General features: G+C 36.4%; 1 protein-coding gene across 6 annotated transcripts in view; it reads left to right on the forward strand.

Moving 5' to 3' along the window:
- Positions 1–20,425, forward strand: part of RELCH (RAB11 binding and LisH domain, coiled-coil and HEAT repeat containing) — a 110,026-nt gene that overhangs the window by 80,747 nt on the left and 8,854 nt on the right. For 2 of the 6 annotated variants that reach the window (XM_055417481.2, XM_055417483.2), the window contains 7 exons: positions 1,266–1,365; positions 5,672–5,754; positions 6,559–6,622; positions 8,028–8,166; positions 11,932–12,048; positions 15,286–15,374; positions 18,789–18,859. In XM_055417481.2, the coding sequence (XP_055273456.2) occupies positions 1,266–1,365; positions 5,672–5,754; positions 6,559–6,622; positions 8,028–8,166; positions 11,932–12,048; positions 15,286–15,374; positions 18,789–18,859 (663 nt within the window). Of the gene's footprint in view, positions 1–1,265; positions 1,366–5,671; positions 6,354–6,558; positions 6,623–8,027; positions 8,167–11,931; positions 12,049–15,285; positions 15,375–18,788; positions 18,860–20,425 lie in introns of those variants that run through there. The other 4 variants (XM_055417482.2, XM_055417484.2, XR_016036694.1 and 1 more) reach the window with 3 other exon arrangements.

The following is a 20,425-nucleotide window of genomic DNA, read 5'->3' on the forward strand; positions in this document are numbered from 1 at the left end:
AATTAAAAGACGCTTGCTCCTTGGAAGAAAAGCTATGATCAACCTAGACAGCATATTAAAAAGCAGAGACATTACTTTACCAACAAAGGTCCATCTAGTCAAAGCTATGGTGTTTCCAGCAGTCATGTATGGATGTGAGAATTGGGCCATAAAGAAAGCTGAGCGCTGAAGAATTGATGCTTTTGAACTGTGGTGTTGGAGAAGACTCTTAAGAGTCCCTTGGACAGCAAGGAGATCCAACCAGTCCATCCTAAAGGAAATCAGTCCTGAATATTCATTGGAAGGACTGATGCTGAAGCTGAAACTCCAATACGTTGGCCACCTGATGTGAAGAACTGACTCATTGGAAAAGACCCTGATGCTGAGAAAGATTGAAGGCGAGAGGAGAAGGGGACGACAGAGGATAAGCTGGTTGGTTGGCATCACCGACTTAATGGACATGAGTTTGAGTAAACTCCGGGAGTCCGTGATGGACAGGGAGGCCTGGCATGCTGTGGTCCATGGGGTCGCAAAGAATCGGACATGACTGAGTGACCGAACTGAACTCATAATCACATCGTCTAGCTGCTTAAGTAGTTTCTTCTCATTCTTTACTAAAAACAGGTTTATGTATTTATTAATAACACTATCCCACATTTGGAGAAGTGTCACACCCAACTTAACCCTTCCGTATGGTGGTTTGAGTTATCCTTGATTTGGGTTCTCCTAACTGATATGAGTTTGAGTGAACTCCGGGAGTTGGTGATGGACAGGGAGGCCTGGCGTGCTGTGATTCCTGGGGTCACAAAGAGTCAGACACGACTGAGCAACTGAACTGAACTGAACTGAACTGATCCTATACCAACCATATGGCATATATAGGACAGTATTGTTTCTCCAGTATTTATAGATGTCAGAAATTAAGACTCACAAAGGTTACAACTTACCCATCTGACTCTTAGTCCAGTGTTTCTTCTCATAAGTAGTAAATTTTATTTTACTTAATTTTTTACAATTTTAACTTTTATGTATCAAAGGGTTGAAATGTCTATCATCTTTGCACATGCTTAGAGAAACTTAGTTCCTGAATGTGCTAAAAGTTTTAGTTGTGTAAGGTGACTTCCTTTTTTTAAAGAATCTTAGACATAGCCTATTAAACCATAGAAAGTAATTCTATATGTTTTGCCAATATTTTTGTCACTAGTATTCCTCAGAAAGGTCGAGTTTTTCAGTACCCCAGTTAGACACTGTGGCTCTCACTTTTCACACTGACTTTTTTCTTGCAGTGCAAATCCAGCTTACCATGAGTTACTGTTAACTGTCCTGTGGTATGGTGTAGTCCACACGTCAGCACTCGTGCGGTGTACTGCTGCGAGAATGTTTGAGGTATGTAAGCAGAATTTTCAGATCATCATGAGTTTCTTTGGCAGAGGGGGAGGGAATAGTTTTTTGAAGGGAGGGAGCTTTTTGTACTATGTTACGTTGATGTATATTTTGTGGCATTGAATAGTATCTAGTTGTGTACTGTGGGATGGGGCAGAAATTTAGTTTTGGAATATTTCAGATTGTTTTTTAGCCTTATTGGTTCCTTGAATGTTATTATCATTTCCTCTTCTCAAATTTCTTTTAAATTTTATTTGTTTCCATCCTATGTAAATCTTCTTGGCTCTACTTTTCTATTTACTGAGGCAAATGGCTATTAAACTAAAACAGTGGAGGGTATTTATAAAGTTGTAAAATATAGTTGGATTCATGAATAAAATATACTTTGATTCAGTCATTGCAATTATGGACATATTTATTGATTACTCCTACTTTGTTATTTCCTCACATATCTGGAATAACAGCATCTCTAGACTTTTACTGCCCATAGACTTAAAAGAGAGAAGACACTTCATATAATTTAACTAGATTTTCTTAAATTGCCACCTACCCAAATTTAGTATGAAAATTGGAATACCTATCTTTTTTAATCCTTCACAAAGGAAATTGTGTCAGTCTAGTTCATGTGTGTATGTTTTTAGAACTTGAATGTGAGCACTAAAGTTGGTTTTGAATGTTTTACTGTTCTTGAGTCTTATCACAGAGCCATCCTGCCTGGGTTCAGCATCTGTCTCTGCCACTTAATGCTGGGTTCAGACTTCTCTGGCCTTGGTTTTCTCATTTGTAAAGTGAAGATAATAATAAGTGTCCATCTCAAAGGATTTTTTGTTAATATTAAATGAGTTAATACTTGTAAAAGCCTTAAGACAGTGTCTGACACATAATTAGGAGAACTTAATAAATGTTATCTATTATGTTAACATAATAAATGTTAATTATTATGATTGTTGTTTTTTGAGTCTATGCCATTACTTCACAAGATAATATAATAGTTTAAGAAAAGTATGTTTATTCAGGCTAAAACTGTCCCTATTGTAAATGTCATTCTTAAAATATCTTAAAGCATTTATTTTCATAAGAAGGAGATATTAAATTCTTCCTATATTTCAGAATTTTTAGATAATTTAAGGTAAATTGCAGTCAAAGGGTTAGAGCACTGTTAGATTTTAAAACATATACCATCTAAAACTTTAAAGTTTTCTGTGGCATCTACATAAAATTCCATTCTTATCAGAAGATTGAAAATCCTCTCTCCATGTTATTCCACAGTTACACAAATTTGATCCAAAAAACCAATCACATGTTCTTTGTCAAGACAAATGCCAAATTAAAAATTTAGTTAGGTGCCTGGCATAATAAGTTCCTTTTAGCTACAAACAGTTTTTGATTATTCTATATGCTGAAAAGTTAGTACCATGAAAGAAGAAAGTCTTTCTTTAGCCTGCTCTGTCCCCCAAAAGAAAAGAGCATCATATTTCTTTAATATACTTTCTTCATAGAATTGTATTCTGAGACCATAAGAGCTATTTCTTTGTCTTAAACCATTTATTTCTAATGTGTCTATATATACTGATGAAGCATACCATATAAATGAAAATAGTGTAAAGAAAGTGAGGTCTCCTTCCTTTTTACTTGTTTTTGTATTTTTTCCACTTTATTTCTTACATGTGACTTTCGTCTGGTTTTGGTTTCTGTGTCTGCAGTCAGTCCTGGTTGGAAACTATACCTGTGCTTAAGCAGTTTGCAGTGTTCTCAGGTTGATTATGAATTTCTGAGTCTAATTTGAGAGACTTATTTCAATATTTTTTCAAATTCATTTATGATAAAAGTAGTTTTACTGAGCATGCCAGTAAAAGTCATCAGGAAAAATTAAAATTATTTTTGTCAGTGAGCCTTATTTTAAACAATATTGTATTAAAAGATTAATTATTTTATAAGATTTCTTTTGATACTAATACATTATAATTTACAATTATGCTTGCTTCCCCTGCCACCCAAAAACGACTTAATTCAAAATGTAAAAAGGGGGCACTTAAGATTTTTTATGTTTTTAATGTCAGAATAGAAACTATTGATAAGAAAGTGAGAAATGGATACATCAGGAACTTGATACTGGACACTTAGTGAAATTGAACACTAAATTTAGCTCTGAGTTTTCAGACAGCAGAACAAAAAGGGGAAATCCAGTCATTGTTAAATAAGAGAAAGTATATTCTTGATGTATCAAATTAGTATTGAGATTGATTTATAAAAGAGACTCTCTCTTGTGACTTCTAGTGTGACATAGTGGATTTCCCAAAAGATGCAGAAAAGAAGTTTCATATAATGATTTCTTACATCAGTCATAAGGAAATAAAGCAAGTGATATTAAGACCACAACTCAAAGAAGGCATAGGCTTTTAAGACCAGTGAATGAGTCCATTTTAAGGCTTTTTGGATGGCACAATATAAACCTTTGAAAATGTACTTTACTGATTCAAATCTAAGCTATTTTGTTTATAAAATGATACAGAGAATAAAGTTTTATTTAACAGTCCAACTCTTTGTGACCCTGTGGATTGTAGCCTGCCAGGCTCCTCTGTCCATGGGATTTCCCAGGCAAGAGTACTAGAGTGGGTTGCCATTCGCTTCTCTAGGGGATCTTCCTGACCCAGGGATTGAACCCCGGTCTCCTGTATTGCAGGCAGATTCTTTACTGTCTGAGCCACCAGGGATGCCTTTTTATTTATAAAATGGTACAGAGAAGAAAGTTTTATTTAACAGTATTTTAATTTCTTCCCCCTATTTCTTTCTACCCGACATCTACAATGCTTTTAAAGTAGTAACAGAAATTCTTTTGTCATTTTATTCCTGCCTAAATTATCCATGGTTCTGTTGAAATAAAAATTATTTCGGAATACTGAAGCAGATTCAAAAGTACCTGTTGGGTTTTTGTTACTAAAAATTCCGTGACATCTTCCATCTTATTGGAGGACTAGTTCCCTTACAAGGTTAGCATTTAAGATTAATAATTTGTATTTACATTCTGAAATTGAGATTATAGGATTAGGGTGTTAGCCTTCTCTGTTGAAGCTCATAAAATGCTGTGATTTCTATAAAAAAAATGCATATAGCTCAATATTGTCCTCTTGTTCTGCGATTTAGGGTTGGCTGCTAAAAAATTGTTTTATGATTCGATTATAGAAATAAGTCTGATTGTGGTTATCCTGCAATGCAGGAGACCTGGGTTTGATCCCTGGGTCAGGAAGATCCCCTGGAGAAAGAAATGGCAACCCACTCCAGTATTCTTGCCTGGAAAATCCCATGAACGGAGGAGCCTGGTGGGCTACAGTCCATGGGGTCGCAGAGTTGGACACGACTGAGTGACTTCATTGCACTCAGTTTTTTTTTATTTTGAGCTTTTAGAAAAATGAGCTATTTGTAAGTATTAGCTCCGTGGACCAAGCAGAAACATTTTTTAATCTCTTTCTTTTTCTAAACGTGTCACAGATCTTACATCCTCCGAGTCATCGTCATAACCCGCTTGCATTTCTCGAATGTCTGGTCTTTGTCAGGCACAGTGTTTAAGTGTATTGTGTGCAGTGGTCCTTGGAGGTAGATGACAGTCACCATTTTCAGATGAGAAAACGGAGTTTCAAGGGATGGTGTAATATATGTGAGGCCACATGCCTACTGAGTGGAGAGCTAGAGTCTGAACCCAGGTCTGACGCCCACGTGAAATAACTCCTTTGCACTAGTCTGTCTGAGGTCTCTGTACCTCAAGAAAGAAAGCTCTGTGATGTGAAAGACTGGGAATTTTTGTATGTGATTTTTAAATTTACGTGCTTTAGAGCAGTCAGAAGCAATTTAGTGGGGGCTGCTAGCCATTTGAGTTTGGTTTAAAAACAGTCCAGTTTGTACCTTGTTGGTCAAAACAAAATTATACCAGATTTATTTAAAGAAAGAACCCAGTATGTCATCTTTTTGGCTTCTTTAAAAAAAATAATACTAATAAAGAATAAAGCTTTGTTTTAAATTGCCTTTTAATTGAATATGGAAATTGTGTAGACTGTGTGACCAAAAGTACAAATTGCCATTGAATTGGTGACGAGCTGTTTTCGGGGACTGCTAGGCTGTGGAAGCTTTATTTTCCTCCTAAGCGTTCTCTGCCTTTTTTAAGCACTCCAGTAGTAATGTTGGCTTAGCAGCTAATTTTGGTTTTGCTTTTGTGTTTTCTCTTTCTCTTGGTTGTTCCTTCCTTCTTCCCGTGGCATTGTTGTTTGTTCTTTCCGTGCATCACCTGTGAATACCCCCTGCGCTGACCAATCAGCTGTTGGTGAAGGGGGTGAATGAGACTCTGGTAGCTCAGAGGGTTGTTCCTGCTCTCATAACTCTCTCCAGTGACCCTGAAATGTAAGTGTCGTCCTTGCCTTTTACCTCCAGCATCCCTTTCAAAACGTGCCTGTCAAGAAATAACCATCAGCTTTTAAATTCACTGAAGAGTAGGTTTAACTCTTTAAAATAATAACATGGGATTATGCTTACTTGACTTTAAACTATTATACTACTATTCATGTATGGGTTTTTGTGTTTTGTTCTAAGTCCACCTTCACAGTAAACTTAATGACAAGGCCATATATTAAAAGGGGTTATTAGTAGTATTATTCCTCAGTAAACATCTCCAAAACTTAAAACATGCTGATGGACTATTTCTTCCAAGCCAAGAAGGGATGCGCTGCTAATCTCACTAACATGTCGTTACCAGTAAGTATAGTGGCATGAACCAGAGGCTTAACGTTTTAATGTCTCATGTGGGTGACTAAACCAAGAAAGGCCAGTGAGTCTGCCTGCCCATCCTCAGTCACAGCTAACCCAGTTCTCATTCCAGTTTACCAAACCATTTTTTATTGCATGTTGACTGGTTTACAGCTGACTCTTCGAGGCATGAGTGAAGCGTTAGTTGACAAGCGGGTTGCTCCGGCCCTTGTTACCTTATCCAGTGATCCTGAATTGTGAGTTCCACAGACTGCGACCTTAAGTTATCCTGTCTGTCTTTTTGAGCATTCTTCTTGGTCTGCTTTTTTTTTAATTTAATTTGTCATTGCTAGCGACTAATACAGTATATTTACCTTGTACTTACCTTGATATATACTTTAATAATAACCAGTTTTTCGTCTCAAAGGAAATGTCAGTTTTTTTCTTCTTTAATTCTAACAGCTCTGTCAGGATTGCTACAATTCCAGCCTTTGGCACGATTATGGAAACAGTTATTCAGAGAGAGGTAGGAAATGCGTGGAATTTATTTAATCTGTGTGCACTGCTGAGGTGATGGAAGCGCATGGCCATACACGCACCCTGTGGTTGGGGGCAGGGGGCGTATACATTCATTTTATTTCTTAGTTAATTATGGGCCAGAGGGGACCTCAGTATTTGAAAATATGAGAGCCTACCAAAAGTATCTTTTCATATGCTAAGGCAATCTCTAGTCTTTCTTCTCAGTTAGAAACTTCAAAATAAGCCAGCTCTCAGATGTTCTATTCTAAGCTTTTCTGGATATTGCAGTATTGAATAATCCTTCACAGCAGATCTAGTTTCAAAGACTTCTCTTATTCAGTAGACTTCTGGATAGTCTGCATAAATTCCCAATTGTTAGTACATGCAGATTTGAAGAGAACAGGTTTCCTCAGTTTCAGGAATGGAGGCTAGAGGTACCTGTGTTCTTGTAACTGTCTTTCATATCAAGCTGCAAGTCATGTTGTAGACTGGTGTCATCTTTTTGCAGTCCACATTACTGTGACACCCTTCTGTCATGCCTGCTTCAGGAGATTACCAAAGTCTTCCTCCCGCAAAGTGTATTTTGATTCAGAAACTTGTGTGATCTAAAGTTTGTTCAGTTCTGTCTGCAACATTAACTATTAGACACTTATCAAAATTAGTGTCAGAATGTTATTCTCTATTATGAGATTGGACATGTCCTTGCACAATGAAAAATGCTGTACACTAGAAAATCAATTATTTGTGGACATATTAGCCACTTAAATGGAAAACAAGATTTTCCATCTCATAGAAATTTCACACACACAAAAAAATTATATATATATAGACTGTTTTGTAAAATTTTTGTCATAGAGATTTTTTTATAACAAAACACTAAATAACTTTATTAGTTGTGGGAAAAGTGTTTTCTGTTTTTTCACTTAATATATATATTTATTTATTTCACTAGTGGAGCAAAATAAAAAAATACATCATTCTGCAAAGCTTGCAGTCTTGGCAGAATTTCAACATGTTCTTAAATCCCAAAATAAAAACTTCTTTTAGGGAAATATGAGTAATATATAAGTCACTAATGACTCATTGCTTTCAGAAGGTGAATAAGTGGGTAACTTACACTGTGATCTGTTTTAAGAATTCTAACTTAGACACAAAATCATCATACATTTATCTTTTTCCCTAAATATTGTGAGATCTTTCTACAGTTTGTCAGGAATATTTGTGTTAAAAAAAAAAAAATGAGTTGGCAAACATGAAAATGTAGGATCTTTTCTGAACTGAAAGACTAAAGAAGTATTTATTTAATTTCAAAGTTCAACTCATTTTGATATAAGTCGTTTGAATCCAGTGATGCAAACCATGTTTAGTGTATATCTTTCTCTCAATTTGACTGTATAATATTCAATTTTAAGTTGCTGGAAAGAGTGAAAATGCAGTTGGCTTCTTTCCTGGAAGACCCTCAATATCAAGACCAATATTCTCTGCATACAGAGATCATAAAAACATTTGGTAGAGTTGGGCCTAATGCAGAGCCAAGGTTCCGAGATGAGTGTAAGTTGCATTTTTTTACTCTTTTTCCTGAATTTACATGTAAGAGCAAAACCATAAGTTTCTCTGAGGATATGTCGTGTGTTAAAGACTTTTCTGCACTTTGTCTTTCATACACTGAAAGCTACAAGTGAAACAAGTTTCTTATTGGGGATTGATCACTATTGCTATTACTCATTGGTTTCTTATACTATATCCTGTAGACCTATGAAAAGTAACTCATAAATAATTTCAAGTTATTTTTAGAACAATTCTTAATAACTTAATTTCAGAATAACTATGCTCCTTATATTTAGAGATTATTATTTCTTATTTCTAAGGAAATGTATATGTGTTTCTAGACATGTTATGAAAGATGTACATTTCTTCCACTTAACATGGCATTTGACAGTTTTAAGTCACAGCTTGTCAATCTGCTAAATCATCTGCATGATGATCTGCTAAAGCATTCTCTCCAGTTTCTGTAGCGTCACTTCTCCAGTGAGCCTCAACCTTTATGACAGCAACCTCTGAGAGGCGGCGAAGCGCCCGGTAATCGTTGCGCTGAAAGCATGACAGTCATCACTGCTACATCTTAGTCCGCTTATTTTTAGCCATTTGGCGTGCTCTTGAAAGGAGCACAGGCTTGGTTTCCTAAGCCAGTTTCTAAGAATTATCACTAAAAATATTGTCAGGATTTGGACTGCAGTGTCCAAAAGGGCATGAACACTTATGGAGCTACAAAAAAACAATCACAAGATTATTTCTCGATGGGCAATAGTGTTGGTAACATGAGGAGGAAATATTACATATTTCACAATTAGTTAACAGAAAAAGGTTTAGTATTTTAGTGAGCAGCAGCAGCAGCAGGGTTAGTTCCTCATCATAGTAGCATCAGATTTACACATGGCCCTCCTGCAGGAACTTTGACTGACTATTGAGGCTGTAGTTGCCCTGAAGCAGTTCTTGGCTATCGAATCAAGGAACAGTCTAAATAGTCAGTGGACCTTTGGTGGGCGCCACATTGTTGAGAACACAATCGAACCCCTGTATGTACATTCAAGAGAAAGGTTGACACATTGCACAGAAAAAAGAAATTTTCTTTTCATAATGATCCCAAAATAACAAGGTTTGGCTAGAGAGAGGATTGAGAAAAGAAGCTTCCAGGGCTTGAATAGCTGTGTAGACCGTCACCCCGAGGCCTGCGACAGCTAACTGTGTATGACGGACAAGTACGTTTTAAGACAAAAATTTTCTCTTCTTCTGTATTTACTACTCAGTCAGTTGGGTTCTCTTTAGTTTTCAAACTTTACCCCAAGGAACTTAACGTCCTGTATTAGTAAGATGAGCGGTAGACAAAGTAGAACCCGTACTGACGAGGACGCTACGTTGTCATCTGTCTGTATTTACAGACAATTACTGTTAGGAATTAGAGAAAGATCAGAGAATTGCAGGGTAGTAACTGCTGTTTCTTGGAGTGATATTTTTGAACTTTTCTATTTCTTTTCCCCCTCTATTTCTTACAGAATAGAAGACATCAGTTCATCCAGTGGCCCGTTTTCTTTCCCAACTCTTAGTTATCACAGGCTCTTTTGGTTTTTATTTTTATCTCAGGGGCCATTTGGTTTTTCCAGTGAGTGAAGTCGTTCAGTCATGTCCAACTCTTTGCAACCCTATGGGCTGTAGCCTGCCAGCTCCTCCATCCATGGGATTTTCTAGGCAAGAATACTGGAGTGGGTTGCCATTTCCTTCTCCAGAGGATCTTCCAGACCCAGGGACTGAACTCAGGTATCCCACATTACTGGCAGACTCTTTACCGTCTGAGCCACCAGGGAATATTTTTCAGAATATGATACAATTTTGTTTGTTTTCCACTTTTTTAACTTTATAAGGCTCTCTGAAAGTGTTCAGTCATACTTCAGAGATTTTCTAACATGGCATTTTTACATTTCAAATCAGTTTTGTTTTGTTTTTTTAAGTCCCTTATTTTAGATCTCAGCCCTTTTATAAAAAGAGAGGACATGATTCCCTTCATTTTTGTTATTGGATCTACCCCAGAATATATTTTGAAACTTTACTAAAATCTATTTTTAAAAAGTTTCCTATTGATTGATCTTTACTTTGTTTGCAGTTTTGAATCTTTAAGTGAAAGGCCCTAGAAGTGGCCTTATGTTGTGTGCTTCCTATTTTCCTTGCCCACTGAAGGTCATTTGTAGAAATATTCACATTTAGGTTATTAAATCTTTTCACCATTTATCTCCATCTGAGGGGTTAACAGTTGAGTGAATTAATTGTTACAGATGTGGTAACCCAGGACAGTACCTATGTAATGAAATGTTGAATTCTGTAATAAATGTCTATCTTCTGAGATTTAGGAAGATCCTAAATGATTGCCTTTAACTGTCAGTAGACTAGAATTTAAAGAAACTTGTTTAGGTTTGTTTTGTAGTTAAGCAGTTTTACGGGGATATTGTGTAGTGTGGTTGTTGAGTTTCTGAGAAAACATTTTAAGGAAAGGATTGCTTAAATAAGAAATAACAGAGAGTGAGCAGAATGAATAGAGAGGCCACGCTTTTATGGATAAACAAGTACAAGGAAGGTAAGTTTGGGGAGAAATGAAATAAAGAAGCTTTGAGAGACTGTCTCAGAGCTACCATTTTGTTGAGGCCTAAGCATGCCAGTTAATGAATCAAGATTTCAGTGAATTCATTAGGAATTCAATGAATATTTGAAGTTTTTGTCTTATACTTATGTTTTTAGAACACCTCTTAAGTATGTTGTTACTAATTTTGACAAGTCAAAAAGTCCCCTAAAAATGGCCATTGTTGTCCTGTTTTTGTGGGGTTTTTTTTTTTGTTTTTTTTTTTACATTTAAAAGCTTAAAGATTGTAATTATAGTGCTGATCTATTGAGAAAGAAGATTTTCTGATAAGGAGATTGTGACTTTAACATATGCAAATGCAGTGTAAACATGAAAGCAGTCCCTGCAGTTGATCAGAGTATGTGCTTATGAGCCATGTTTTGAGCCCCCAACCAAGCAGGGACTAGAAAGGGACCCTGTGATCAACAACCTGTTAATCACTTACCCTGACTCCATTTCTCCAAGGAACCCTGGTTTTAGTGGGAAGTGGTATTTAGAGATCATGATCTTAGGCAGTAGGGGTGCTCAGCGTTACTGAAGTGGTGGTTGTTTCTTGGGCCACCGCTTTTATTTTAGTAGTGTATTGTCTGTATTTTTGAAATTTTACACAGTTCATTGAGATATCATTGAGCCCATTGAGTGACTTGAAAACTCAGCCACCTGTGCTATTTGACATTGGTCTTTGCTATGAACTTGAGAAACTAAAGCCAGTAATATTTTCATGAAGTAGTGAAATAATTTGATATTGAAAGAGAATAAGTATACTGTATTTATCTTTTAATAGCAACAGTAATACCTGATTTATATAAACTTTATAATAATAACACAAGAGGTAGGTTGTTTACATTTATTTATTTGGTTTTCATTTTTCAGATTGGGAAACTGAATTGCAGTGAAGCCAAATGACCTGTGTACATCCTCACAATTAGGTTATAATGGCATGCTGTAATCTATTTCTCCCAAATTCTGGATCACTCTTTATTCTGAAAAAACATGCTTTCTTCCCTAGTAAGAAAAAGCAAGTATAGGATATGGGTGATCTTTTGAAATCATCCAAAATTAAAATAAAATTTTATAAAATCAAATATTTTTTTAATGGATAAAGCACATTTTAGGTTAAAATTAGTCATTTCTTTTTCTCTTTTCAGTTGTCCTACCGCATCTGCATAAGTTAGCCTCGGTGAACAACTTACAGATTGTGGACTCTAAGCGGCTGGATATTGCCACCCACCTCTTTGAAGCCTACAGTGCGCTTTCCTGCTGTTGTATCCTTGCCCTCATCATGTGTGTCTGTATGTGAGGGTCAGGCTTGCAGTGACCCTCAGTTGTCAGAGTTTGAGAAGCAGAATCTTTTCTTCAGCTTAAATAAGAAGTAGAGTAGAAGTTTAAAAATTTGAGTTGACTTGCCCCACTCTTCTTTCTAGCCATCTCCTAATTTTAAAAGATAACTTTGAATCTTCTATTTTTGTATGTTCTGTAGTTTTGAAAACATAGACTAAAATTTTGTCTGTGTTAATCAGCTGTATGACTTAAGCCACAAATGAGCTACAGCTGAGGCTTCTCTGTTAATCAAAAGGAAGGCTTGTCTGTGTCCTGGCATTCACTTTTAATGAATGTTTAACCACCTTTATGATCCTATGACTATCTCTTGGAGACATATCACTCATTGAAAAAAAAAATACAGGGCCACGCAGGTTAATCATTTGCATTGATAGCAGAACTGGAGGAAAGCTCAGAGATCATCTAACCCATGTCACTCAGTACTTTCTATAAATGATTAAACTAAAACTTGAAGACATTAGTGACTTCTGTTTTTTAATAGTTAAAATCAAAATTGTGACTCCAACAATGAACTGTAGCTATCCTGTTAAATGTTCTCTTTACTACCCTAGACCTAGTAAAATAAAGCTAAGAAATAAAAATGAAATAAAACTAAGAAGGAAGTAAAGATAATGATGGGCAGAACAAACTCCAGCTTTCAGGCTTTCCCATTAAAAGCAGAATAGCTCTAGAAAGGGGAAATAAGAGATTGAAAAAGGAGTGAACACTAAACACTTCAACAGAACTGTGAAAGTAGGTGCCACACAACATAATCAGAGAATTATGGTTGGGACAGAAAAAAATGATGGTAGGGAGAGTAGAAATGTGGAACCATGTGTTAAGGAGCTGCTGGTCCTTTTCAAAATGTTAAAGCCTGAAGCTAGATGCATGGTTGAGAGCATTTCATTTGGGGACTCTACTGCAAATTGCCTAGTCACGTGGCTGACATAAGCTACCTTTTTATAATATAGATTATAAAATGGACAGAGATACCATATTTTGATAATTTTGCCTCAACTAATCATATATTTTCTCTGAGTTTAATTCCACAAAAAGCAGAACTTACTATCATTCCTCATTTATCTTGTTGGCATTTTCAACTTAGAGAAGATAGAGGAAGCAAGAAGAGGAAGTGATGATTGTGAATTCGCAAGGAAGGACTCTTTAGTAATGGAGAAGTGACAGGACCCTTAAAGAAAGTACTAACGGCATGTCAGAGTGCAGCGTGTCAAAGAAAGCAAGCATGGATATGTTTATCCCGTTCCCTGAACTTTGCGAAAGTAAATGTTTACAAACTTCAGTGAAAAGTTATGTGTAATCTTGTATTTTCTTAGAGTTTCAAAGGGAATATGCCTCAAAGAAAATGAGAAGTCAAAAAAAAAGATCAAAAATTTTAGCTCTGTAAACCCCAGGCAGTGGTTTCTGAAGAGCATAGACATCTGTTATGAAGGAGTGTTATTGTATATTTAGGTATGTACAGAATATTACTATAGAGAAAATACAGCAAAAAGTCTTTATACCAGCACAGTAAGGGGAAGAATCATCTTAACAGTAGACCCTGTACAAGTACTTCTACATGAGTCAGAACTTGTACTGGTGTCAGCAGGGTGGTTATGACCGCTAAGAAAATCACATTGTCTGTGTCTGTCCTGTATTCCATTGCATTCTGAGCTGATAGAACACAACATCATATTTTAATAGGTTTGGCAGGGTGTTAACGTCAAGAAATGATGTTTAATATGAAATTTGAAGGAGTCTAGAAATATTTGACTTGGAATGGTTTAGGGATGAAAATATAATTCGAAAATTATTTTAAAGGTTATTATGTAGAAAAAAGCTTAGGCCCCTTTGTGTAACTAAGGCGCAGAGCAAACGCTGACGAGAGAGGCCTGTGGTCTGAGAAGAACTTTCTCAGTTATCTAAAAGTACAGTGACCTCTTCTATGAAACTGAGTGTCCTGTCACTGTTTGCAGTCAGAGGCCTTATGACCATCATTCACGGATGAGGTAGAGGTGGTTTCTAACATCAGATAGGACTAAATGATCTATAAGTTTCCAGTTCCTAAGAAAAGACTGTGGGATTTCACGGGGAAGAGGAGCAAACAGTGGATAGGGAGAGAAGAGGTTTTATTCCGCTCTCTTGAAAGTAACTGTATTTTCAAGGCAGTGGTTACATGGATTTTTTTACTTAATAAAGTTTATTATAATTTAGTTCAGAAAAATCAGCTCATCTTTATAGGGGAAGTCATTTACTGGCACTTTTCACTTTAATATTGATATGGTATAATATTAAATAAGAACTATTTTTAAATGGCTCACAACTATGTGAATGAACAGGGTGAATTGTTTTCTTGAGAAATGCATCTGCTTTCCTGACTCCTTTCAATGTCATATAATCAACTAAAACTCATATGACTAAGAAATATAGGTAGTGCTAAACTTATTACAGCAAAACCTCTCTCGCCCAATTCAGTCAGGACCAGTATGGGTCAGTTTAACAGAATGGTTGAAATAAGAAATCAAGAAAATGATATATACCTAAGGTAACTTCTTTTAATTTAAAACACATAAATGTAACTTATTTTACCAATCTTTTGATGTAGAGTTAAGGCATTTCTTCTGTGAGACTGCTGATTAGAGTTTTAAACATCAGCCGCCTTAGAATAATCACATTCGTAATATAATTGTCTATGAATTTCAGCTTAAGTTTGTTGAAAGAGAATCCGGAAACATTTCTGATAATGGATACTGAATTTTTCTAGATTTTTGTATTTTTCTTTATATTTTAATATGCATATATTTTAAACAGCAGTGTTTTAAGCAGCTGGACTTTCAACTTAATTGTCATGGAAACATTAATTTTCTTTTTATCTTCATTTAAATATCCAGTTAAATTTCATGATTTCATTTTCACCCTTCTTATTTCGTATGTTTACGTACCATGTTATTAAACTATGTGCTGTAACAATAATGAATGCTTCTGACATGAAGAGATTTGTGACAGTAAACGCAGTTGACTCTTGACAAGTAACTGACTCAACAGATAAGGATGGTGCTTGAGGGAAGCCTGTTGGCTCTAAGTGATCAGCATACCATAGTCATCATTTAAGAAATCTGCTTCTGTTGTTCTGTTGGACATACCAGTCTGGTTTTTGTAAATGTCCTTAACTACCTTCTCTCAAGTCATTTCAGAGGATTTAATGGTTAATCACTTTTTACCTGGTCTCAGATGTTTACGAATCGACATGGAACATCTTTCTCCAGAGCATGAAGTAAGCTACTGTCATGATTAAGCCATTGTGATTATCAGTGCAATGTTCATGTGGTTTAATATCTCCTGTGTGTGCTTGCTAAGTCACTTCACTTGGGTCCAACTCTTTGCAACCCTGTGGACTGTAGCCCTCCAGGCTCACCTGTCCATGGGATTCTCCAGGCAAGAACACTGGAGCGGGTTGCCGTGCCCGCCCCCAGGGGATCTTCCCGACCCAGGGTCCACCCATATCTCCATATCTGCTGCACTGGCAGGTGGTTTCTTTACCACCGGCACCACCTGGGAAGTTCATTTTCTCCTGCTCAGACTTCCATTCCTCTTCGTGTGAGGCCTGGTTATGATATGCTGTGCTTAATTTTTTCAAATCGAGTTCAGTGTCATTTTACGGATTTATTAACTAGTGATGAGATCTTAAGCAGCTCCTTTTGCATCTCTCTGTTCTCTAAAGTAGGCATAACGTACTGTCTAGAATTTAGCAAGGAATGTATGTGAAATGCTTTTTCTCTGTGAAATGCTGTACAGTATTATCTCAGACCATCAGCTTTCTTAGAGGCAGAGTTTGTTTCTATTTTCTGTCTCCAGTTCCTCATAAGGCTTCTCATACTGTTTATCTTCCTGTGTCCTCAGGACAGAAGACACAGGTTCTGTCCCCGTTTTATCATGTATTTCCTATTCTATGTCATCAGTCTGTTTTTCTGTCAGCTTTTCTCTAGCCTGTTACCATGTTTGACTCTCCCATCCTAAACAAGACAAACCCAAGTCTTCCCGTCCCCCCTTCTCCACGCCTCTTTCTCCTCCCGGTGTAGTCCTCGCTCCCTCTCCGCTGTCCCACGGTCAGTACAGCGCATCCACCGGCACGCTCGGCCAGCAGAGCTTCTGTCTCTGTGCTCACTGGTGGTCAGTGCTGCACTGAACGGACACGCCGGAGTTGTAACCTTTTCCTCCGTGTCTTTGTCAGTGCTCAGTGTTTTTGGACTTCTTTAAATTCGGTAGATACAAAGTGGTATCTCATGATGGTTTCCATTGCATTTCCTTGATTCTTTTCAAACTCGGAATTCTTTATGTGCTTACTAACATCAAAGCCTTTTTAGGATTTTTGCCCATTTTTCTCACTTTGGATTATAGTTTTTCCTATTATTTCTTTGATGTTTGTTATATAATTGGAATACCAGTATTCTGCTCAGTTCGTATTTTATGAATATCTTCTCCCAATTGTTTTTTCATATTTTTGTCCTATTTGAACACTGATTTTTAATTTTAATAGATTGATTAAATCTTTCTAAGACATGATCTCCTATATGTTTTTCTTAAAATGTTTAAAATTATATTTTTACAATAAAATTCATAATCCATCTAAAATTGGATTTTGTGTATGGTGTGAGGTAGTGTGTAAATTATGTTTTTTTCTATACAGATGACCAACTGTCCCATTATTGTTTATGAAACAGTTCATTATGTCTGTACTGTTTGGCAGTGCCACTTCTATCATATCTGATGTTTCCTTGTATGCCTGCATCTGTTACTCAGGAGCATTCTTTTCTGCTGATCTCCTTGTTTATTATAACATTGATATGAACTGTATCACTGTAATGAATTGTCTTTATTATAGTCGCTTGTTAAAAAGTCCTGAAATCTAACAGGGCAGGTTCAGCATCCTGTCGTTTTTTTAGAACTTTTCATGACACTTATCATGTAAATTTTAGCGTTAAACAAGGTTCCAAGAATGATCTTGTTCAGATTCTGATGAAGTTTAATTGATTCTATAAATTAATTGGGAGAGACATCAACTTCATAATTTCGAGTCTTCTGTCTAGAATATGGGGCTTCCCAGATGGCTCAGTGGTAAAAAAAAAAAAATCCACCTGCCAATGCAGAAGGTGCAAGAGACATAGGTTCTGTCCCTGGGTCAGGAAGATCCCCTGGAGGAGGAAATGGCAATCCACTCCAGTATTCTTGACTAGACAATCCCATGGGCAGTCCATGGGGTCAAAAATAGTCAAACACGACTTAGCAACTGAGCATGCACGCATGCATCCAGAACACACTGTATCTTACATTTATTCATATCTCCTTTAATGTCTTTCAATAAAGTTTTATAATTGTGTTTGAAAAAAACTGTCACCTTATATTTATAATGTTATAATGCTAACTTCTTTTAGGATTATATGTTTTTTAACCCTTTGTTATTGGTATATAGAAATGTATATAACTTTTATATGTTGAATTTGTATCTGGCTAACCTGGGAAACTTTATTTTTAATTCTAATAATAAAATGTCTCTGGATTTTTTAAATAAGTTTCAAATGCAGGAAAGTCACCATTATTATAGTAAATAATATATTATTTTCTAATACTTTTACTGTATTTTTTTCCCTTTTCCTTACTGTAGGCTCTATATTGCTATACCTTTTTACTTCTGATATTAATTTGTTTTTTACTTTCTTTTTAAAATAGTTTTGTTAGGGGTTATTAATTTTATTAACCTTTTCAAATATTGAACTTTTGACTGTTGATTTTTCTCTTTTTTAGTTTGACTGCTATTTTCATCTTTATTTCCTTCTGCTTTCTTTAGGTTTGATTTTTTTTTTTTTTCCTGTTTTTCTAACTCCTTAAGGAGGAAGCTTGGATTTTCCATTTGTTAACTTTCTTCTTTGCTGATGCGTAAATTTAAGTCTCTCAGCCACATCCCTTTAGCCACATCCCTTTTGCTCCGTTGTAGCTCTGTTATCATTTAGTTCACACTAGATTCTCATTTCCGTTATTTCTTTATTGATCCATGGATTTTTGCTTCATGAGGTAAAGGTAGTTAATTTTATGAGCCAGTTCTCTTATATTTGTATTACGTTTTTGTGATCTAGTTGTTCTCTCAGCTATGAAAGACATGTTAAAATTATGATTGGGAAATGCTTTCTTTCCTTCTTTTTAGCTTTTCCCATATTGTGTCTTGTACATTTTATAGTTGCCCTTTACCAACCTGAGGAAATTTGTTTTTATTGCTCGTTGGTTTTTTTATCATGAGGGGTGGTTGGATATTGTTAAATGTATTTTTCTGAGTCAGTTGAGATGATTACATAATTATGGTTTTTTATTCTCTCACAATATTTGATATTAATCGTTTTTTAAACGCTAAAGCAACCTTTCAACTCCTGTAAAAAATCCCACTTAGTTATGATGCATAACTCCTTTTATTAATAGATGAAGGTAGAGTCAACTTGCTAGTATTTTGTTCAGATGCATCGAAGGTGAAGGCTATCTGTAGAACAGAACAAACAAGAGGCAAGCCTTTAACAGAGTAACTGCCGAAAGTTTCCTCTTTTAATTAACATATTAGCTTAGGCAATAATAAATGCTCAATTAAAAACTTTAATTTTACTGTGCTACCTATATTTCACTAAAGTCAATTTTTTTTAATCAGGTTATTTTAACTTCCATGATAAAAGAATGTGAACAAAAAGTAGAGAACAAGACCGTCCAAGAGCCTCAAGGGTAAGACCTTAATTCTTTTTTATGGCTTTGTGTTAACCCTAACTTCTCTCCATAAAATTTCTGTCAGTGGGTAAAGTGTTTTATATTGTGTTGTTTTGTGGCAATTAATTTAGAAGGCAAGAAAAGCCTTTAAATGGGCAGTTCACACATACTAATCCATGAACCATCCAGGGAATCTAAGATTCAGATCTCGGCCTTATTCTGTGTACCCTCATCTTTCTGAGCCAGCCTGGAGATCTGTATATTTAAAGGCTTCCAGCCAAAACACCAGTTCACAGCGACGCACACCCCGGTGTTCGTAGCAGCATTATTTACAATTGCCGAGATATGGAAGGCAGCTAAGTGTCTGAACAGATGAAGGATAAAGATGTGTGTGTCTGTGCACATACACACACTTAATGGAACACTGCTACACCGTGCCAGGGAGGCTGCCACACCAGCTGACATAAGTCAGGCCAGAGAGGCTGTCACACCAGCTGACATAAGTCAGGGCGGGGCAAAGACTGTGTGATGTCACTTCTGCAGAGTCTAAAAGATACAACAGGACTGAATGTAACAAACAAGAAGCAGACTCAGATCCAGAAAACAAACTAGTGCTTACTAGGAGGGTGGAGGGAAGTGGGAGGGGCAGCACAGGGGTAGAAGATTCAGAGGAACAAACCATTATACATAAAATAAATTACAAGGATTATTGTACAATACAGGGAACATAGCCAGTATTTTATAATAACTATAAATGGAATATAGCCTTTAAAAATTGTGAATCATCATATTGTACACCTGTAACTTACATAATATTGTATATCATATATCGGTTCAGTTCAGTTCAGTCATTCAGTTGTATCCAACTCTTTGCAACCCCATGGACTGCAGCACAGCAGGCTTCCATGTCCATCACCAACTCTCAGAGTTTACCCAAATTCATGTCCGTCAAGTCGGTGATGACATCCAACCATCTCATCCTCTGTCTTCCCCTTCTCCTCCTGCCTTCAATCTTTCCCAGCATCAGGGTCTTTTCCAATGAGTCAGCTCTTCACATCAGTTGGCCAAAGTATTGGAGTTTCAGCTTCAGCATCAGTCCTTCCAATGAATATTCAGGGTTGATTTCCTTTAGGATGGACTGGTTCGATCTCCTTGCAGTCCAGGGGACTCTCAAGAGTCTTCTCCAACACCATAGTTCATCAGCATCAATTCTTCGGCGATCAGCTTTCTTTATGGTCCAGCTCTCACATCCATACATGACTACTGGAAAAACCATAGCTTTGACTAGACAGACCTTTGTTGGCAAAGTGATGTCTCTGCTTTTTAATATGCTGTCTAGGTTTGTCATTGGTTTTCTTCCAAGGAGCAAGCGTCTTTTAATTTCATGGCTGCAATCACCATCTGCAGTGATTTTGGAGCCCAAGAAAATAAAGTCTCTGTTTCCATTGTTTCCCTATCTACTTGCCATGAAGTGATGGGACCAGATGTCATGATCTTAGTTTTCTGAATGTTGAATTTTAAGCCAACTTTTTCACTCTCTTACTTTCATCAAGAGGCTCTTTAGTTTTTCTTCACTTTCTGCCA

Source organism: Moschus berezovskii, chromosome 28 (assembly GCF_049115385.1).
Source record: "Moschus berezovskii isolate FMDL1 chromosome 28, NW_MosBer_1.0, whole genome shotgun sequence".
Taxonomy (NCBI): Eukaryota; Metazoa; Chordata; class Mammalia; order Artiodactyla; family Moschidae; genus Moschus; species Moschus berezovskii.